General features: G+C 40.9%; 1 protein-coding gene across 1 annotated transcript in view; it reads left to right on the forward strand.

Annotated features, from left to right (window-relative positions):
• The window catches only part of POLQ (DNA polymerase theta), a 58,569-nt gene that overhangs the window by 37,179 nt on the left and 4,447 nt on the right, over nt 1–16,943 (forward strand). The window contains exons 21-30 of the mRNA XM_049824546.1: nt 799–936; nt 2,337–2,511; nt 3,003–3,138; nt 5,578–5,696; nt 6,345–6,529; nt 6,884–6,995; nt 8,574–8,698; nt 10,191–10,344; nt 12,108–12,226; nt 16,131–16,804. Coding sequence (XP_049680503.1) covers nt 799–936; nt 2,337–2,511; nt 3,003–3,138; nt 5,578–5,696; nt 6,345–6,529; nt 6,884–6,995; nt 8,574–8,698; nt 10,191–10,344; nt 12,108–12,226; nt 16,131–16,244 — 1,377 coding nt within the window. The 3' untranslated portion in view covers nt 16,245–16,804. The remainder of the gene's footprint in view (nt 1–798; nt 937–2,336; nt 2,512–3,002; nt 3,139–5,577; nt 5,697–6,344; nt 6,530–6,883; nt 6,996–8,573; nt 8,699–10,190; nt 10,345–12,107; nt 12,227–16,130; nt 16,805–16,943) is intronic.

Raw genomic sequence — 16,943 nt, forward strand, 5'->3', positions numbered from 1 at the left:
TTTCACTCTGCTTCATGGAAAAGGGGAAGGAAAGTTTTTTCTGAAATGCTGTTCTCTGAACTACAGAAGCTTGTTTCTTGTGTGGAAATTGTGTTAGGATTCATGTAAAGTATCTTGTATAGGTTAGTAAAGCTTTACCCTTCTAGTTTTGTGTCGGTAAAACTTTTGTGCTACAAAAACGTGTGAGAGAAAAACTTCTGTTTCCTTCCGCCAGCTGTGAAGTGAAACACAATAGCTGCTAAATAGTGTATAATGCTACATAGAAACATAGAATGAAAAATGAAGAACTGAGTTCTGTCTGTCAACAAGTAAGCATATATTTAATTTTCCAGTTCTTGGCAATTTTTTAGAAAAACTAATGTTCTGGCTATTCTATAAAAGGTATTTGCGACCACCTCCTCCTATACCATTCACGTTTCTCTGAAGCTTGCTCCCTGCTAACGCTTCTTTTTTTTTCACCAATGTTCTTCCCATCTTTAGTCATCTTAATTCCACATTTTATTACAGTTGACTCTCAGCAGTAACTTCACTTACTGGATGGACTTAATTACCTTTTCTAAAAACATATCTCTGAATTCAAACTTAGTGTTCAGAAAATGAGATTTTAGATTGCATTTTGTAGTTAATTAAAATAAGGAGGAATGACTTTGAGAGCAGAGATCTTTAATCAGCTTTTTAATTACCTGAAGCATTCGTACTATCCTTTGGTTGGAACAAGCTGTTTAAGTGCTGAGTTGCTTTTTGTTTTCTCTTGGGAGTACCATGCAGAAACTGATTTGAAATGCTGGCCTTTTTTAGGTTTTGTTCCTGGAGCTGAAGTTGCCACAAAATGGAGATGTGAAAGTTCAAGGGAGCAAGAAAACTCTGGGTTACACCAGAAGAGCAACTGCTAAACAAAACGGGGTTAGGCTGAGCAAGCAGTTCAGTACAACCAAGGTACTGTCTGGTTCTAATCTGAAAGTGACTGTAAAAATAACTCAATCTTCACACATCTGCTGCTTGGTTACATTGGAGTTAGGTATGCTGCCTTAAATGAAAGTAAATTTTAATTGCCTTTTTGCTCCTTCAGTTACCACTGGAAATTCAAACGGGATTCTGCCTTCACTGTTAGCACAGTTATTAACTCATCCTACTCTCCTAAAGCCTGAGTGTAGTGAGGACATGACTATAAATAGCAGACTTCAATAAGAATAAATCAGGCAGAATCTGATTTCCCAAACCACCTGTAAGACCAAAATAGCACCATAATTTTGTAAAGCCAATAGTAGAAGAGTTTTTCAACATCGGTTTGAAAGATACCTAAATACCATGATGATTAAATACAATATCTTCCCTGCCTGATACTACCATATCTGTATGTTGTGGTTCAGAGAATTTGTCTTCAGAATAGCTGATCTGATGGCTTGTCAAATTTAGTATATCAAAAACTTCTGTATGTGTGAAGGCTATTGACATGCTTGCCAGCTGATAAGTATTGTGGAGCTGCATTAATACCAACTGCTGCAGGCTAATGGGTGGTCTTGGCAGACAAGTGATATTAGCAGATATACATGTTCCTTATTTTCAGGACTCATTAATCTGTGTTGTTTTCTTAGTTTCTCCTTGTTCAGTGTAGTCAGTGCTTGGAAGAAAAGTATTGATTTCCAAAACTCAAGTGGCAGTGAAAAAGTGAGTGCGATTGTGGTTGGCAGAGCAGGGAGCAAGAAGCAAAGTGAGGATTTCCTCCTTTTGTGATGTGGAGGGATGAGGCTGCAGCTGTCTACTGCATATAAAAAAATGTTATTTTGAGAAATGTTTGCATGCCACTGTCTTTTGAAATTCTTGTTAGTCCCTTCTAATTTCTGATTTAAATGAAAGGATTTGATTGCTAGTGATCAGCTTTGTCTTTCAAGGAGCATGGTCAAGGGCTTCATTTTATGTGTTCCTAGTGTACGGATAGGAGAGAGCAGGGAGAAAAATATGCAAGAAGACGGAGGAAGAGCATTAACGCTGGGCCAGAGGAGACAACGTAGGGGACCTATGGCAAGTGATGCTTTATTTGATCATTTCAGGTGATTTATTGGTTGGTGCAGACTAAGAGTGGTGATGAGGTTGCAAAAGTCCAAAGGGAAGTGATTGCCTTCTTGTGTGTAATAAAACTGCAGTTGTGTCTCATGGTGCTTTGATTGCCCAGGTGTAGGCGGTGTAAATGGAGGTGATATCCATTTAATTTTAAGGCAGTGAGACTGGAAGCTCACTGTGGGTGAAGGAGTTGCTTTTTCCTGCAGAACTGCAAAAACTTTAATTATAAAGCTTTAAAGGCAGTTATTATAGTTGTGCCTTTTTCTCCCCACAAGGATGTTTTGGAGAAATTAAAGACATTTCACCCATTGCCAGGGCTGATATTGGAATGGAGGAGGATCAACAATGCCATTACTAAAGTGGTGTTTCCACTACAGAGGGAAAAGCGATTGAATTCTGCACTGGGAATGGAAAGGATATATCCACTCTCACAGACTCACACAGCTACAGGTAAAGAAATGCATGCAAAAACCTCACTTCTTACTGATTTTTTTTTTTTTTTTTCTTTGTGTGTGTGTGGGGGCAGCTTTTCTATGGGGAAAAGTAAGGAAATCAAGCCTGTGCTCTACTTCAACCAAATGAAAATACTGAAATACTTATTTCACAAGAATCTGCTCTAAAAGTCTAGATGTGTTAAAATAGCTTTTGTGTTTACCAAGTAGTATTATTAATTTATTGCACATATTAGCATGTAAATCTCTGACCCCAGAACAGGTTCTGGATTTGGGAATTTCTTATCAGCGAAACAGAAGCGCTGCGGGGGAACCATCTTGAGCCCATTATACCCAAATTATTTTTTTTCTTCAGTTTTCTCAATGCTTGTGTCCTGTCCCACCCTCCTGCCCCTTGTTTTTTGGAGGTGCAGATGTGTGTTCAGCTGTGTGAAGTTAGAGAGACTCCTTTTGGACCCTGACTTTGTTCTGCTTTGTCTTCCTTCTCAGGTCGAATAACCTTCATAGAACCAAATATCCAGAATGTGCCAAGAGATTTTGAGATTGAAATGCCAACTGTGGTTGAAGAAAGCCCACCCTCCAGAGCCCGTGGAAATGTTAATTCTCATGCTGTTTCTGGGGGCAGGTAGGAGGATCTTGGCAAAGCTTCTGCCTACTCTTCTAATCTTAATGTGGTCGAGTTGTCAAATTTCTCTTTTTCTGACTTCACCTGTGGCTGCTGTCATGTCAGTGTGACTTGTTAGTCAGTGTTTCTCTTACAGTTTCAGGGGAATAAATACCTAAAGATCAGTGACACGTGAAAGACCTAATAATACTAACAGCATGTGACTCCCTGTAGCCACTTGCTTTTTGAAATTCTCTATGAAACCTTACAGTGAGATTAGCATTATGCTCCCAACTGTTGGATGGAAAGCCTGAGTGTTAAAAGTAACTAAACTGAAGTTAGGATCTGGTCTGACTTTCTAAGAGCTACTCTGAAAGAGGCTAGGTTATTATGGAAGAAGCAGAAGAAAGTTCAACTGTTTTATGCTGTGCAGCTCCCTGTGTAAGGGAACATGGGTGAATATATTTTTCATTCTTTGTTAATAGTTTCATTTGTGATAATGATCCTGCAAAAGCTACCAGGTAACAGAAAAAGATTTCTAAATCTGGTTTCTGTTAACCAAACAGCCTATTTTGACAGTATTACATGCCAGTGCCTAAACAGTTGTGTGCAAGTCTAGTGAAATATCAAGGTGGATCTTTTAGCAGATAGCTCATGAGCTTTGGGCCTTCATACTCGATGGTGGTTTTCTATCCTTTCAGTTTCTCTTTCTATTCAGGTTCTTGTCCCACATGGGTCACCTGAGTGACTTTTATCATCTTTTTTCCCCTAGCAAGATGTGAGAAATTTGGAAGTTTTTGGCTCTTCTGTCTGTCTTCTCTTACCACCATGTGTCTAACATCCTTGTGCCTTGAGTAGCATGGTAAGAGAGCCCAGGAGCAGCAGGATCTTGTCCATCTCTCTTCAGAAGAACCAGGCCTAGCCATGGAGGCAGAAATGTTCTGAGAATAGCTCTGGCAGCGCTCAGGCTTGCAGTAGCTTTGCAGGATGGTTGGAGAGTGGGCTGCATTCTTAGAGTCTTCCCTGTAGCGAAGCAGCCCATCAAAGAAATGGAGTGCTTGCTGAACTTGAGAGAGGTCTGCTTCTCAGGCTGACTTTTGGGACTACATTCCTTAGTTAAGCAGCTAGTGTGTTAGGAAGATGGGCAATCCCAAAGGCACAGAAATGACTGCTGGCACAAAAGAATGTCATGCAGGCTAAGTCTGACATGCCTTCCAAACTTTGGTCCAAACTGTCTTTTAACTTAGTAATTACTGTTACTACTCCTTCCTCTTTTTGCAAGAAGCTTCTGACCAGAGGAGTGTAGCTAAATTAGATCATTGTATAAAGCCCTTACTCATTCAACTAAATTGGGAACCTGTGCTGGACAGTGTGATTCTCTACAGTTCCTATATGTTGTCCCTGACCTTTATTTCTTTTGCAAACTTATTTCTGTGATTTTTGTGCTATCTTTCATCTCCTTGATCCCTACCATCCCTGAGATGACAAGGTGTAAGAAGAAAAGGGAGTGCATAAGGGAAGAGCGCGTGATGTCTTTTCTGTGCTTTGCTGAAACTAGTCTTGATCTCAGAGATACCTTTTCATTCTGATAAAGAAATTGCTCAGATCCCTGACCCAAACATCAAGGACTTATAAAGGCCTTTTGACTTCTAGTGAAGAACCCAACGGACTGGCAGGTAGGCTGGTGCTGATGGGAGTAGGTGGTATGAATGGTGTCACAGCTGCGCACTGTTCAGCGGTGGCACTGATGGCTACAATTCCATCTGCAGCTACAAGTGTCTTGGTGGGACAGGAGAGCTAAGCAAGCCCTGAGATGTTGCAGAGCACCTGGATGTCACTGTAAACTTCTGGCCACCTGGAAAAGAAAATCAAGTTGCTTTGGGGCCTTTTTTGCTCAGTCTTTAGAGAGGAAATGTGCAGTGTCTTACGAGCATGTCTTCTGCAACTTCTGCTCTGCTTTTACAGGCTTACTTGTGTGTGTGCATGCAGAGTCATGAGGCTGATGTGGGGGAAATCTTTTCTGTCTCTGCTAGGTATGGGCTGGTGTAGGCATTCTGCATATGAGAATGATGTTAAGAGAAGACTTGGCACTCAAGGTGGGGTGTTGAATTTTTAGGATTCCTGTAGGACTCCTGTGCTATCTTTCTGGAATGCACCCATCACAGATCTGGGGCCTTTCATCTTGCCTGTTTTGGAGTGGAATTATCCAATTTCTGGATCAAACCCCGGATGTACTAGGAAGATTTATCCCTAAATCTGTTCAGAGTCAGTAAATCCTTCAGGTGTACATATGGCCTCTGTCCAATTCCCCCGTGGTCAAATTTAGGTATGGCTTGTCCAGAGGAGTGGAATAGAGGCTACTGCCTCATTTGTTTTCACTGATTCTTTGTGGCAAAAATGATTATGCATCTTTAAGTGTTTTAGAAATTGGTGAAGAACAGTCATTCTTTGTCTCCACAGGTGTAGAAAGCGTTCCGGTATTTTGCCTAATGGCCTACAGGTTCAGGCTGAAGACAGATCCAAAGAAAGAGGAATACCATTTTCTGTCAGCATGAGGCACGCTTTTGTTCCCTTCCCAGGTAATGCCCAGATCCTGCTCTGCAATTGTTAAGAATATAGTTAACAAAAAATCCTAGATCTAATGAAGAGTTAAGAATTGATGACAGTATATATCTGACTGAGCAACCTGCTTGGAAAACTAATGCAGGAGTTAGCATGCCCTCAAAATTATTCACAAGACTGTAAAGGAGAAAGTTTCAGTTGGAGAAATTATTCAAATGTTACAATTCAAATGTTCACACTTTCCTCGTTAAGAATACCTGTTTTTTAAAGAGGTAGCTTAGGCAGCTCTTAATACACAAATTGCACTCTATCTAGTGTTCTTTCTATCCAAATGTCAGTTCTCATATTGCCTGCCCTGGCTCAGTACAAGTCTGCTGGTCTGATCTCTGTGACGATCATTCCTATGAGGTGCTAGACTTTTACACAGACACCTGGAGAGATACTTTGTGTGTTTTTGATGGATTCCAGATGTAGGGGCTAGATGGAAAGCAGGCAGGCCTGGGCGTTGGGGAAAAAGGCAAGAATTTTTCTGATAGAAATGGCTGTGGAAAACTTTCAGAGCAGAAGATGCAAGGACAGATTCAGTCCTTCTTGCTGGAATGTTGGTTGGAATGTTGTTGGAGTAATTTATGAAATAATGATGTCTGCTAACTTCTTGACTTCAGGTGGCTTAATCTTGGCTGCTGATTACTCTCAGCTTGAACTGAGGATCCTCGCCCATCTGTCTTGCGACTGTCGACTCATTCAAGCCTTGAATGGAGGTACTGATGTCTTTAAGAACATAGCAGCGGAATGGAAAATGATTGATCCTGAAGCTGTTGGAGATGGGACCAGGCAACAAGCTAAACAGGTAATTTTTAGGAAAAAAAGTTCAGCAGCAGCTTTCTGGGCAGGAAGGTTCAGTGTTCAAAACATCAGGGAGTCAATAGTACGGTTTTCTGTTGGGGTTCGGGTGTGGCTGTTCAGTAGTTGCTTTGTATGTCCTCCCACTCTCAATACGTTTCAGTTGGAGCTGTCTGGGTTTTGGGGGATGAGGGTGGAGAAAAGCAGCATGAATGGCTCGGACTCAGAGGTAGCGTCTCTTTTTGCATGCTCGCCCTTGTTCCCGTACACTTGTCTTCCAGTGAATCACACTTTGTTTTGGCTCTGCTTTCTCTGCATGGTTCACCATATGGTTGCGGTTCTTCACACTGTCCTCTGGCAGATTTGCTATGGAATCATCTATGGAATAGGAGCAAAATCTTTAGGCGAGCAGATGGGGATTGATGAAAATGAAGCTGCCAATTACATTGAATCCTTCAAATCAAGATACACAGGTTCGGATATGGATGGGAGCTGGGTGGTGGTTGTTTTTAATCCCTTCTCTCCATGTCTCTTCAAATCCTAAATTTGTCTCAGCCCTCTACTACTCCTATCTCTTTTGAAAAAGCTTTTCATTTTGAAGAAGTCCAGTGCATGAATACAGCAGTTTGATACTCCATAATGTTTTACTCTACACTCTGGTTTTATTCATCTTTAGGATCTTGTTGTTTGCTTATTACATTAATTATTTTGTTGTTTTTTTTAATTAATTAATAAGCCCTGGGGATTAATGTTAAAGCTCTTAGCTTTCTGAAAAAGAAACACTCTTTTCCTCATGAAACACACAGCTTCAAAGGATATGCAATATAACTTTAGACCACACTTCTTATACGTTTTAAATATAACTACTTCTCTCTTCTGTTCTTGTCTTCTGCTTTCATTGAATTTTAAACTGGTTTGCATATAACCCTTACATTTTTATCCAGCTGCTCAGAGCAGCTCTCCCATGTTTTGTAAAAAGACACTGTTGTGTTTCTAAGCGGCATGTTAATTTTTAGGAAAGCTATAAAGGGAGTAGAGCTGCAATCAGAAAATGAATGGAGGGCAAATGGCATGAGAGACAGCTAGCTCCAACCGTAAAACTTGGAAATGAGCTGGAAAATTATGTTCTGAAGATTCAGGGTTTGTTTCTTTAGGAGGCAGATGCTGAGAAATGGTGTCCTATTAAGAGTCTGTTTAGTCTTCAGTAATTTCTGGATAGTCTCTCCTTCATGACCCTTAGAAATTACTTCCTGGTTCCCCTCTCTCGGTACAGGAGCTCGGTACAAACACCACAATGTAACTTACGTTGTAACTTCATTTCTTATGAATTTTCACTTATGTGTATTGCCAGGCTGATATGCTAAATTACATACGTAATGAATTGACTAATACTGTCAGCCTTGATCTTGAATAGCTCCTTTTATGTTTTGTAAACCTTGGAAAGAGACTGCCTGAAGTTAACTTTTTCTACTTTAGTCCAGTTATTACCTGAACTTGCAGTGAAAGGGACTCTTCCCTCTCTCACCTTTCTTTGACCTAAGTTTCTTTTTAACACTCTTGGTGGATTCACTGCTTCCCTTGCAAAGTGCAGGTGGGTGAGTTTGTTTCATCCTAGAATCTGAAGTGACACAGTCTGAAGTTAGGCAGCCTGAATCATCAAGGGCTCTGACTTCTGCTTTCAACTTACTCCTTTCCTACTACTTGTCTTTCCAGTGCTGGTCCAGGTCCTGACCTCTCCATTATCAATAATACATGTATGATCCTCTGTGCCTGGGCACTGTGCAGAATGGAATTCCTACCTCCTTGTGCACAGCCAGATATCCTGACACTATGTGCTCTCCTCCACCTCAAAAGTTTTAATAGGTTTCCCAGCAGAGCTGCGAATAGGCTGAATGAGCGATCACGCGCCCTTGGCCACTCACAGGGTCTAGGAAATTTGAAGAATTACCTTTGTGCTGTTTGGGTGTCCCAGACCGCTTTCAGTGACCCCAGTGAGAAGTCAACATGGAACATCAGCTGTATTAGGGAAAACTTTTTCTTACCTTTCACAGGGATTCAGAAATTCTTGAGGGAGACGGTGAGGAGCTGCAGAAGAGATGGGTTTGTGCAGACCATCCTGGGAAGACGGAGATACCTGCCAGCTATCAAAGATACAAATCCCTACAGTAAAGCTCATGTATGTTGAGTGCAGTACCTTTTTTCCTTTTTTCTTTTTTGCTTGTTGTTTTTTTTAAAGTATTAGATTTCTTTGTGTATCTGCGGTTTTACAGGGTCTATGAGCCATCTTGGTCATGACCTTCCGCTTCTCACTTAGTTCATTCTTCCCTCAGTTGTTCTGTGAATAGCAGAGCTTTTGTCATGGTCTGCTTGACGTAAGTCTTCTGTGACTGGGTGTACAGCTGTCATCACTGTGCTAACCTCACTTCAGAACTCCCACATTGGAACCGGAGTGAGTAATTTATTGAAATGGACATGATTTGTGAAGCCTCCACACAGTGATGTGCTTTAACTCTTCAGACTGAGTCGCTCCCACTTAGCAGTCTTTGTATGTTATATGCTGTCAGCACTTGAACAGGAAAGGGCATTTAAGTCTTATATGTTTGAGTATTTGTTCCTTTTCTTATTGCCTCTCAAAGGAAAATTGCTTGAACTTGTTGAATAAATATTTAGTGAATATACGCCTTTGCACTGGCATTATTTTTTTTTTCAAGGTTGTTTCGGACACATCTATCATAGACTCTACTTCAGTAAGAGTGAATTGAGTCACTGGGGAGATGTTGGTACATTTCTGTGGGGAGAAAGCATTATACTTCTCAGCAGGAAGCTGGATCGGATTGTGTGGAATTAAAGACTAGAGTGGAAGAAGGAGGAAGTGGGAGAGTTTGTACTATCAAGTAGTTGAAAGGGAAACAAGGAGACTTTCAAAAAACTTTTGAGATGATTTGACTGTTTAATCTGAAGGATACTTCAGGATGAAGCTTTGTAGATGCACCTTCTGATCAACTTTGATTTATTCTTTAAAATCGTATTAAAGACCAGTTAATGAATTATCTTCACTTTCATTTCAGCTTCCTCATAACTTTTTGCACACATTTCAGCTCTAATCAAAGAGAGAAGAACCTTTGAATACAGTTTTCTTGTCCAAGGAGGGGATTAGTAGAGAGGTTGCTTGTGTGTGTGTGTGTGGAAGTCATTGTGTCACAGTGTGGTCTGGTGGGTTTTTGCAGTCAGGGTTTGGTGCAGCAGACCAGTTTATTAGTCCATGAAGTCCAGCTTCTTGCCTTTGGTTATCCATTCCTGATGGTTTTGAAGATAGGCAGAAGGTATTTGGATTAACTGTGGGATTTTTCTGCTCCTCATGAAACTGTTATCAGGTGTATATGCTTCACCCTCTTGTAGCTTGTGACTCTTGAGGTTATTACCCTTGATATTAATTAATTTTAAATTTATGGAAATCCTGCTTTTCATAGTCATCTGGAGAAATTTTGTGTTTGACACTAGTCTTTAATGTCTCTTTCTTTCAGGTAGATACAACAAACTCTTTATCTGGAGGTTTTACTATGCCTGTATTTGGCCATGTATTTGTCATTTTTAATGAAGTACATGTGGCATGCTGGATTTGATTTATTTTTTGGGGGTGAGTTTTGAGAACAACTATCTCTGTTTAGGCAGAGCGGCAGGCTGTGAATACAACTGTTCAGGGATCTGCTGCAGACATTGTCAAAACGGCCACTGTGAACATTCAGAGGCGCCTGGAAGCTTTCTCCTCCGTGATCAAGTCCCATGGACATCTGGAGAGCTGCTTCCAGAGAAATAAGACCGGTATGCTCGCCTCTTCCTTGCACACTAGAGCAAAATTTTCAGTGTTACTAATGTAAAAGAAAAAAAAAAATTGCCTGTAAAAAAGAGTTAGGGCCTTTGGACTAGGAATGGGACCCATTTTGTCTCCTGACAGCGGTAAGTCTGCATTTAATGGGCAGCAAAGTCATAAGGAAGGAGGGAGAATGTCTGCTCAACACACAAACTAAAGCAAATGCTGTGATCAGATCAGAAACCCCAACTGCCTCAAAGCAGATCTTGCAAAGGTTGACAGTGGGAGTTCATATATGATATTGCCTGTGATGCCACCACAGAATTGTTCAAAAGTAGGAAGGAGAAACTGAGCAGATACTCTGGCTTCAAAGGCAGTGAAAAGATAGAGTGGAACAATGTCTAGCTCCAAAAATACTTTTTTTTTTTTTTTTGGTTAGAATTAAATCTGGAATTTGTTGACTGGAATTTGATGTACAGAGACTCCACAAGAATATTATATGAAACACTTATCAGCATAAATTTCTTCTGGCTGCAGATAGCAAAGCTGTGCTGGGGTACTCATTCCCAGAAGAGTGCTATGAAGATGACTTTTTTTAGCATAATGTAGACACTGTTTTGTTCATCAGTCATATATTTTTAGAAAGACAACTTAAGGGATGGAGTGCTATCTTTCTTTGGCAGTTCATATGCTTCAGCCTGAAACATGAAACTGTCTTAATATGAAGAGTCTGATTTGTAGGACTGAGAAGGAAAACTAAATAATTAATTGCCAAACCTCTAAAAATATGCCAGGGAGTTTTATTTTAGAGAGACAAGATTCAGAAGTCTGCTATAAGTAGAAGGCATGTGCCTGGCAGAGCTTCCCACCCCTTCCAGGAGCAGCAGCAACTGACCTTCGGCCAACATAACTGTAGGAAGGCGAGTAGATGCATTTGTGACAATTTTTCCTCCTCTGATATAAGCTGTTTCAAGAACAGCAAGTTACAAATGCCCGTAGCACAGAGATGCATCCTGCGTAGTGTAGCTTCTTCAATACTGCTGCTTCAGTGTGAGACTTGTGTGAGGAACTGATGATGCTGTGAAACCCTTCCTCTAGTTGTGAACTGGAGTCCTCCAGTTAGCTGACCTGAGAAATAAATAACTTTTGAGTTTGTGTGTGTGAGGTTGTGTTTGTTTATTTTTTTAAAAAAAGCTTTTACCATGGAACTATTTGTTCTGTTTTATTTTTGTCAGGCAAGGCCTACCAGGATCCTGGTTTTGTCAGCTGCTTACTTGTTTATTCAAAAACTGCTCTTTTTTTCTTTCCTATTTTTAATCAGGAGTAGTAGCTACAGTTTCAGATAACTGCATTTGGGAGGAGGCTTACTGCTTTTTTAGACTAGCCATTAAAATAATTGTGGAAGAAAAGCAGAATTCTAATTCATTGCCAGAGAGAATGTTGCAAACCAACTTCTGATTAAACTTGTTACTTTTAAACCAGATGGTTCAGGAGATGCAACTGTCTCTTGTTTCTGTTCTGATACATATCTTTATAATGTAAGGCTGAAATGTTTATATCTAAAATGTTTTTCATTAATGTTTTTCCCTCAGTAGCTGTACAAATATTGATAGAATAGTAATGTTTTGTGGTTTTATCTGTAGACATGGGCTTTTTCATTTTAAAGTTCCTCATGTTCTTTTTCTTGGCATGAGGAACGTGCAAGGGTTTTTTGATACAAGAAACATGCCTTTGCATAATGGTATCTAACGGACTGTGCTCTTCCCCTGTGTAGGAAGGCTAGTGAGGAAGAGAAATGGAGGGATATTACATCCATCAATCAGCGGAGGTTTCTTCATCCTCCAACTCCATGATGAGCTCCTCTATGAAGTTGCAGAGGACGATGTCATCCAGGTATGGCCGTGCAGTTGCTTTTCAGCTACTTACTGCATTACGATGTTTCAAACAAGCCTTCCTTCTAGGGGCTCAGGTTCTGTTCCCTGGATCGTCTCTTGCTGTGTGCTAAAAGGTCTGTGAAGATGATGTTAATTTGGCTGAAAAATGATGTTTATATTCTTGATCCCTTTATTTTCATGCTCAAGTTCATTTTTCCAACATATACTTTGCTGCTTTAGCAGCATATATAACAGCAGTTCATACAACTTCTCTGCAAGACTTGATGAGTGAAGCAACTTAATACTGTTGGTAGGTGTAGGGGGAAGTTTTCCCCCGTTTGGAGGGGTTTTTGTCTCCTTGTTTACACTCGTGTCTTCTGGTGCTTAACTCGGAACATGTATTGTTACAGCTGTGGTTTGTACTCTGTGTAGGGAAAGGAGGATTCTTCGCTTTTGGTACTTGTTTCCTCATTCCCTACCTACCTGTCTTTCTTGTAGGAGTGTTATGGTGCTGGCTAACAGCATGGTAGATACAAGAAATGTGCTGTGTGGACTTTGGGTACCTTTCATGTGCATGTGTGTCTCTGTGTGTGCTCTTCCACCGTGTAGATGCTCCTGTGCCTGGGCAGGGTGGTGTCTGTGTGACAGCTTTCAGTAACAAGCGTTTTAGCTGTATGTTGGCAGCTCAGTGTTTTCCCAAGTCCTGAGCACAAATGCAGGAAGGCTCCCAGGGTGTGCTTCCAGAGCTTGGGGGTGTCTTTCTCCCACTTCTGTTCTGTGCGTACATGTCTTTAATGACAAAAGGCATTTCATGATGGCAAGCAGTAACTCCTTGTCTGAAAGACCTTTCAGTAGTACTGACTGGCCTGAGCATGTGGTTTTTTTTTTTTTTTTTAATTTCATTAAGAACAAAAGGTTTAATATTTTTCTCTTGAATCTCAGCTCAAGCTTCTGTTCCTTTTGCTAGCTCTGTTCAGACATCTGCTGCTTCAATCCAGGCAGGCTGTTTTAGAGACGAAAAGGCTCCTAATTTTCTTTCTGTAGAAAACTGAAATCCCCCGAGTATAGGCATTTACGTCTTCAGGTACTGGCTCCAAGTTATCACAGTGTCCCCAGAAGAACTGGGGCCAAGTGAGTGGATTTCCTTGTTATTTTTTGTATTATATTTTTTCATTAACCATCTCAACTTCAAGGGTAATTATTACTAGCTTTTCCAACTTCCTTCAGATTTATTTCTGTCCACAGATTTTCTGGACAGTCACTTAAAACAGCATATGTACACAAGGCATATTTCCTAGACTCAGACTTTCCTTGTGTGTGTGCGCCAGATTTGCTTGATATTCAAGGATTTCTGTCGAGCTGAGACAACAGAGTACTACTTACCCCTTTGACTAATTGTTTTTAGGGCCAGAAAGAATCTTTTTTTGTGATAATATTGTTTGCTGTGCTTTTGGATGCACATTATCCTATTAGAATTATCCTATAGTGGAAAGAGCTAGGTTGGAAAGGATCTATTGAAGTCTCTCCCTCTTAAGCCCCCACGTAAAGTAGGGCCTGAATTAATTAGTCCTTTTGAACTACAATATACCTTTTAGTAAAAAAGAAGCGAACATTTCTTGGTTTCTGTATTTGTGAGGGTTTTTTTCATCTTGCTGGCACTAAAGCTTTATTATACTGTAAATCATGTATTTCTCAGCTGCAACAGCATTTTTTATGCAGAGAAGTTAGTTTGGTCACAGGCTCGATGCTGGCTCTAGCTTATTTTCAGCTGCCGAAGTGCATAAAAGAAAACTAAAAATATCTTTCCATATATCTAGGAATTTGTGTTCCAGTCAGAGTATCCTGACAAATGGTTTGTAAGAGAAACAACTCTAGTGATCATTCTGTTTTCATTTGCAGTCTATCAGTGAGCTAGCTTGCTTCTTTTTAAAAGACCACATTGGGGTAATACCTGTTTTTTCTTGTGCTGAAGGTGTGAAATGCCTGGGGCATCAGGGCTTTCCTAGTCTGTGCAGAATGTCAAAGTGAAGGTAGCGAGCTTTCAGAGCTTATCACAATAACAAGACTATGATAATATTGCCAAAGATGGTAGAAGGAGGCTTGACCTTCTATCTGTCGAGCTGACCCTGGTAATGAGGAATCAGGTAGGAACATAAAGGTATGGACTAGATTCAGAATCAAAGGCTAGATGCTTTTAAACTGCTTGCTTGTTCCCAGCATCACTGCATTTATGTTCTCAAGATTGCCAGAATTCCTCCAAGCGTGCTTTAGCTGACCATTGAGAACTCCGGAAGCCATGCTGTTTGCTTAATGTACAGGAAATTCAGAGCCCCAAACCACCAAGGTCAGGGCACTGGTGCATGTCCTGTCTCATCCCATCAGCTTCCCCAGGAACCTCATGCAGGTTTTCGTGTGTCTCCTGCAGCCACCATCCCTTGTTCTTAGCAGCCCTAATCTTATGTTCCTTGCTGGTGGTGTGTGCTGCACCTGTGACCATTCTCAGAGAATCTCCCTCTGTATGGTTCGTGTTTCTTTTGAAATACTGGGCCCCAAACTTGATCAAGGCTGGAGTGGTTTGAATAGAGTGGAAAATTGATCTGTGTGTCACATAAGCAACATTTTCTGTGTTCCAGAATTACATTTGCTTTCTTTCTCACAACAGTATGCCTTGCTTAAAGCCCTGTTTGGTTTTTAATCTCTGATAACCCCATTTTTTTCCTTCCCAGACAGTTATTTTTCATCCTATTTTTGAACAGTAGATTATTTCTATCCTAGTTCTCTATGCTGCTTCTTTCTACTCTGTATTTGTCTGTGGCGAATTACATCCTATTTCAAAGCATTTTTCTAGGTTATCAAGATCATTTTGAAATGTGGTATGTAAGGGCGTAGGGGTTTGGAAGACAAATCTCCCCCTAGTTCTTAATGCTGTTGTAAACTCTTGTGCTCTGATCTCCTCAAATCCCCTCCTTCATTCCCCAGTAAAAACTGGAGGAATTTCTATTGTGGGTACCTGTGAGGAAATTATGAGAACTCATGGAACGGTCAGAAAGCTTGAATAGTTCCTGTGCTCACATGGTGGCCTCTAGCTGAGATGAGGAATCACAATAATTTCAAAGCCTGTTTCCACTCTGCTGTGGAAAGGTTTGTGGGATGAGTGTGGACTGAAAGATTCATTCAAACAAGCAACGCAGGACAGGCTGGACTCTGCGTGGGTCTTGGGGTAGGAAGGAGAGTCCTTTTATGCAGGGCAGGTATTTACAGTCAGGAAAAAAAAAAAATCCAGTCTCTCACAATCCAAAAAGTTGCAGGCAAAAGTATCTTCTGGTGCCCTAACTGCATACTGAAATGAGTGTTTTCTTAGCAATACTTTTGGAGGGCAGCAGATGTTGGGATTTGCCTCAACAAAATAGTGAGGGGGAACCTGAGCGGTATTTCTAGCACCTGCGTTGAACGTGATCTGCTTTCCCAGAGGTTTGTCATTTGTGTTTCACAGAGTGCCTCTTGTGCCAAGACAATGAGGAACACCATTCTTTGCCTCAGGTTTATTTGTTTTGTGTCTTGCTTTCAGTACATTGACGTTTTCAGAACAGAATCCATGAAACACAATTATGTTGCTGGGTGAAAGGGGAGACTCGGCAGGACTCTCAAGTGTTTAATGGAAACTTAATCTTGCCTCTTTTTTAAGTAGTCTTCAACAGTGTGGAACCAGTCACAACTCTCTGCTGCATAAAGTGTTACTGGCTTTATACAGTTTCTCCATTCATAAACCCTAATTAGGATTAAACTGGTTGCATTTCTGTCAGTGGTAAGTCAGTGCAAATAAACACAGGAGAGGAATCCGGCTGTCTGGCTACCCCAGCTATTGACAGAAAAACAGAGCACTGAAGTTAGGCGTACATCTGATGTTGAGCGTTTCCTTGTAGGTTGCTCAGATTGTCAAGCACGAGATGGAAAACGCCATCAAACTGTCGGTAAAACTGAACGTTAAAGTGAAAATTGGACCTAGCTGGGGAGACCTGCAGGACCTGGAGCTCTGACATGAAATGCAGCTTTCCCGCGTGTGTGGTGAGGCGGAAGGCACCATGGACTGGGCAGGGCATGGGCCTGCGACAGACCTGCGTGCGGTGCGATCCTCCTGTATCGTGTTTCTACTGCCTTCTGAAATGTGTGGTGGAAGCTGGTATGAATTCACCAAGCCAAACCCTTCAAAGGTCAGATGGCACAGTGAAGCATGTTTACAGAACTGTGAAATTATTGATTGCTAAAAGCACAGTATTTAAATGAATTCTGTTAAAATATGCTTGATCTTGTAATTTAAAACAAAATCCCAAAGCCTAATGAATTTATTAAATATGAAATAAGCTGGAATATTGTATTAAAACAAGCCACAAAGGTAATTTGGCAGTTCTCGTGTGTAATTGTGTCTAGGACAAAAAAAAGTCATTGTGTTTGCACTTCATGTTGAATTTTACAGGCCTCTGCTAGGATAATTTTGTACTGAATTCCGCTGCCGATATTCAGGTGCCTTTCATGGAAAGCCAGGAAATGGCTTTACAGCTGGCTGGATTTCTCACTGAGCAGCTGTGCAGTGTTCACAGTGAGTGGAACTGGTGCTTGGTTGGCCTCTGACTTTTAGGAAAGCATTTTGGTGACTGCTGTAATTCATCCTACTGCTAGCTTGCAAACTGGCCTTGAGAGGGATATTGTTTGGACTCTCTTACAGTTAACAAAATCAC

Source organism: Accipiter gentilis, chromosome 21, assembly GCF_929443795.1.
Source record: "Accipiter gentilis chromosome 21, bAccGen1.1, whole genome shotgun sequence".
Taxonomy (NCBI): Eukaryota; Metazoa; Chordata; class Aves; order Accipitriformes; family Accipitridae; genus Astur; species Astur gentilis.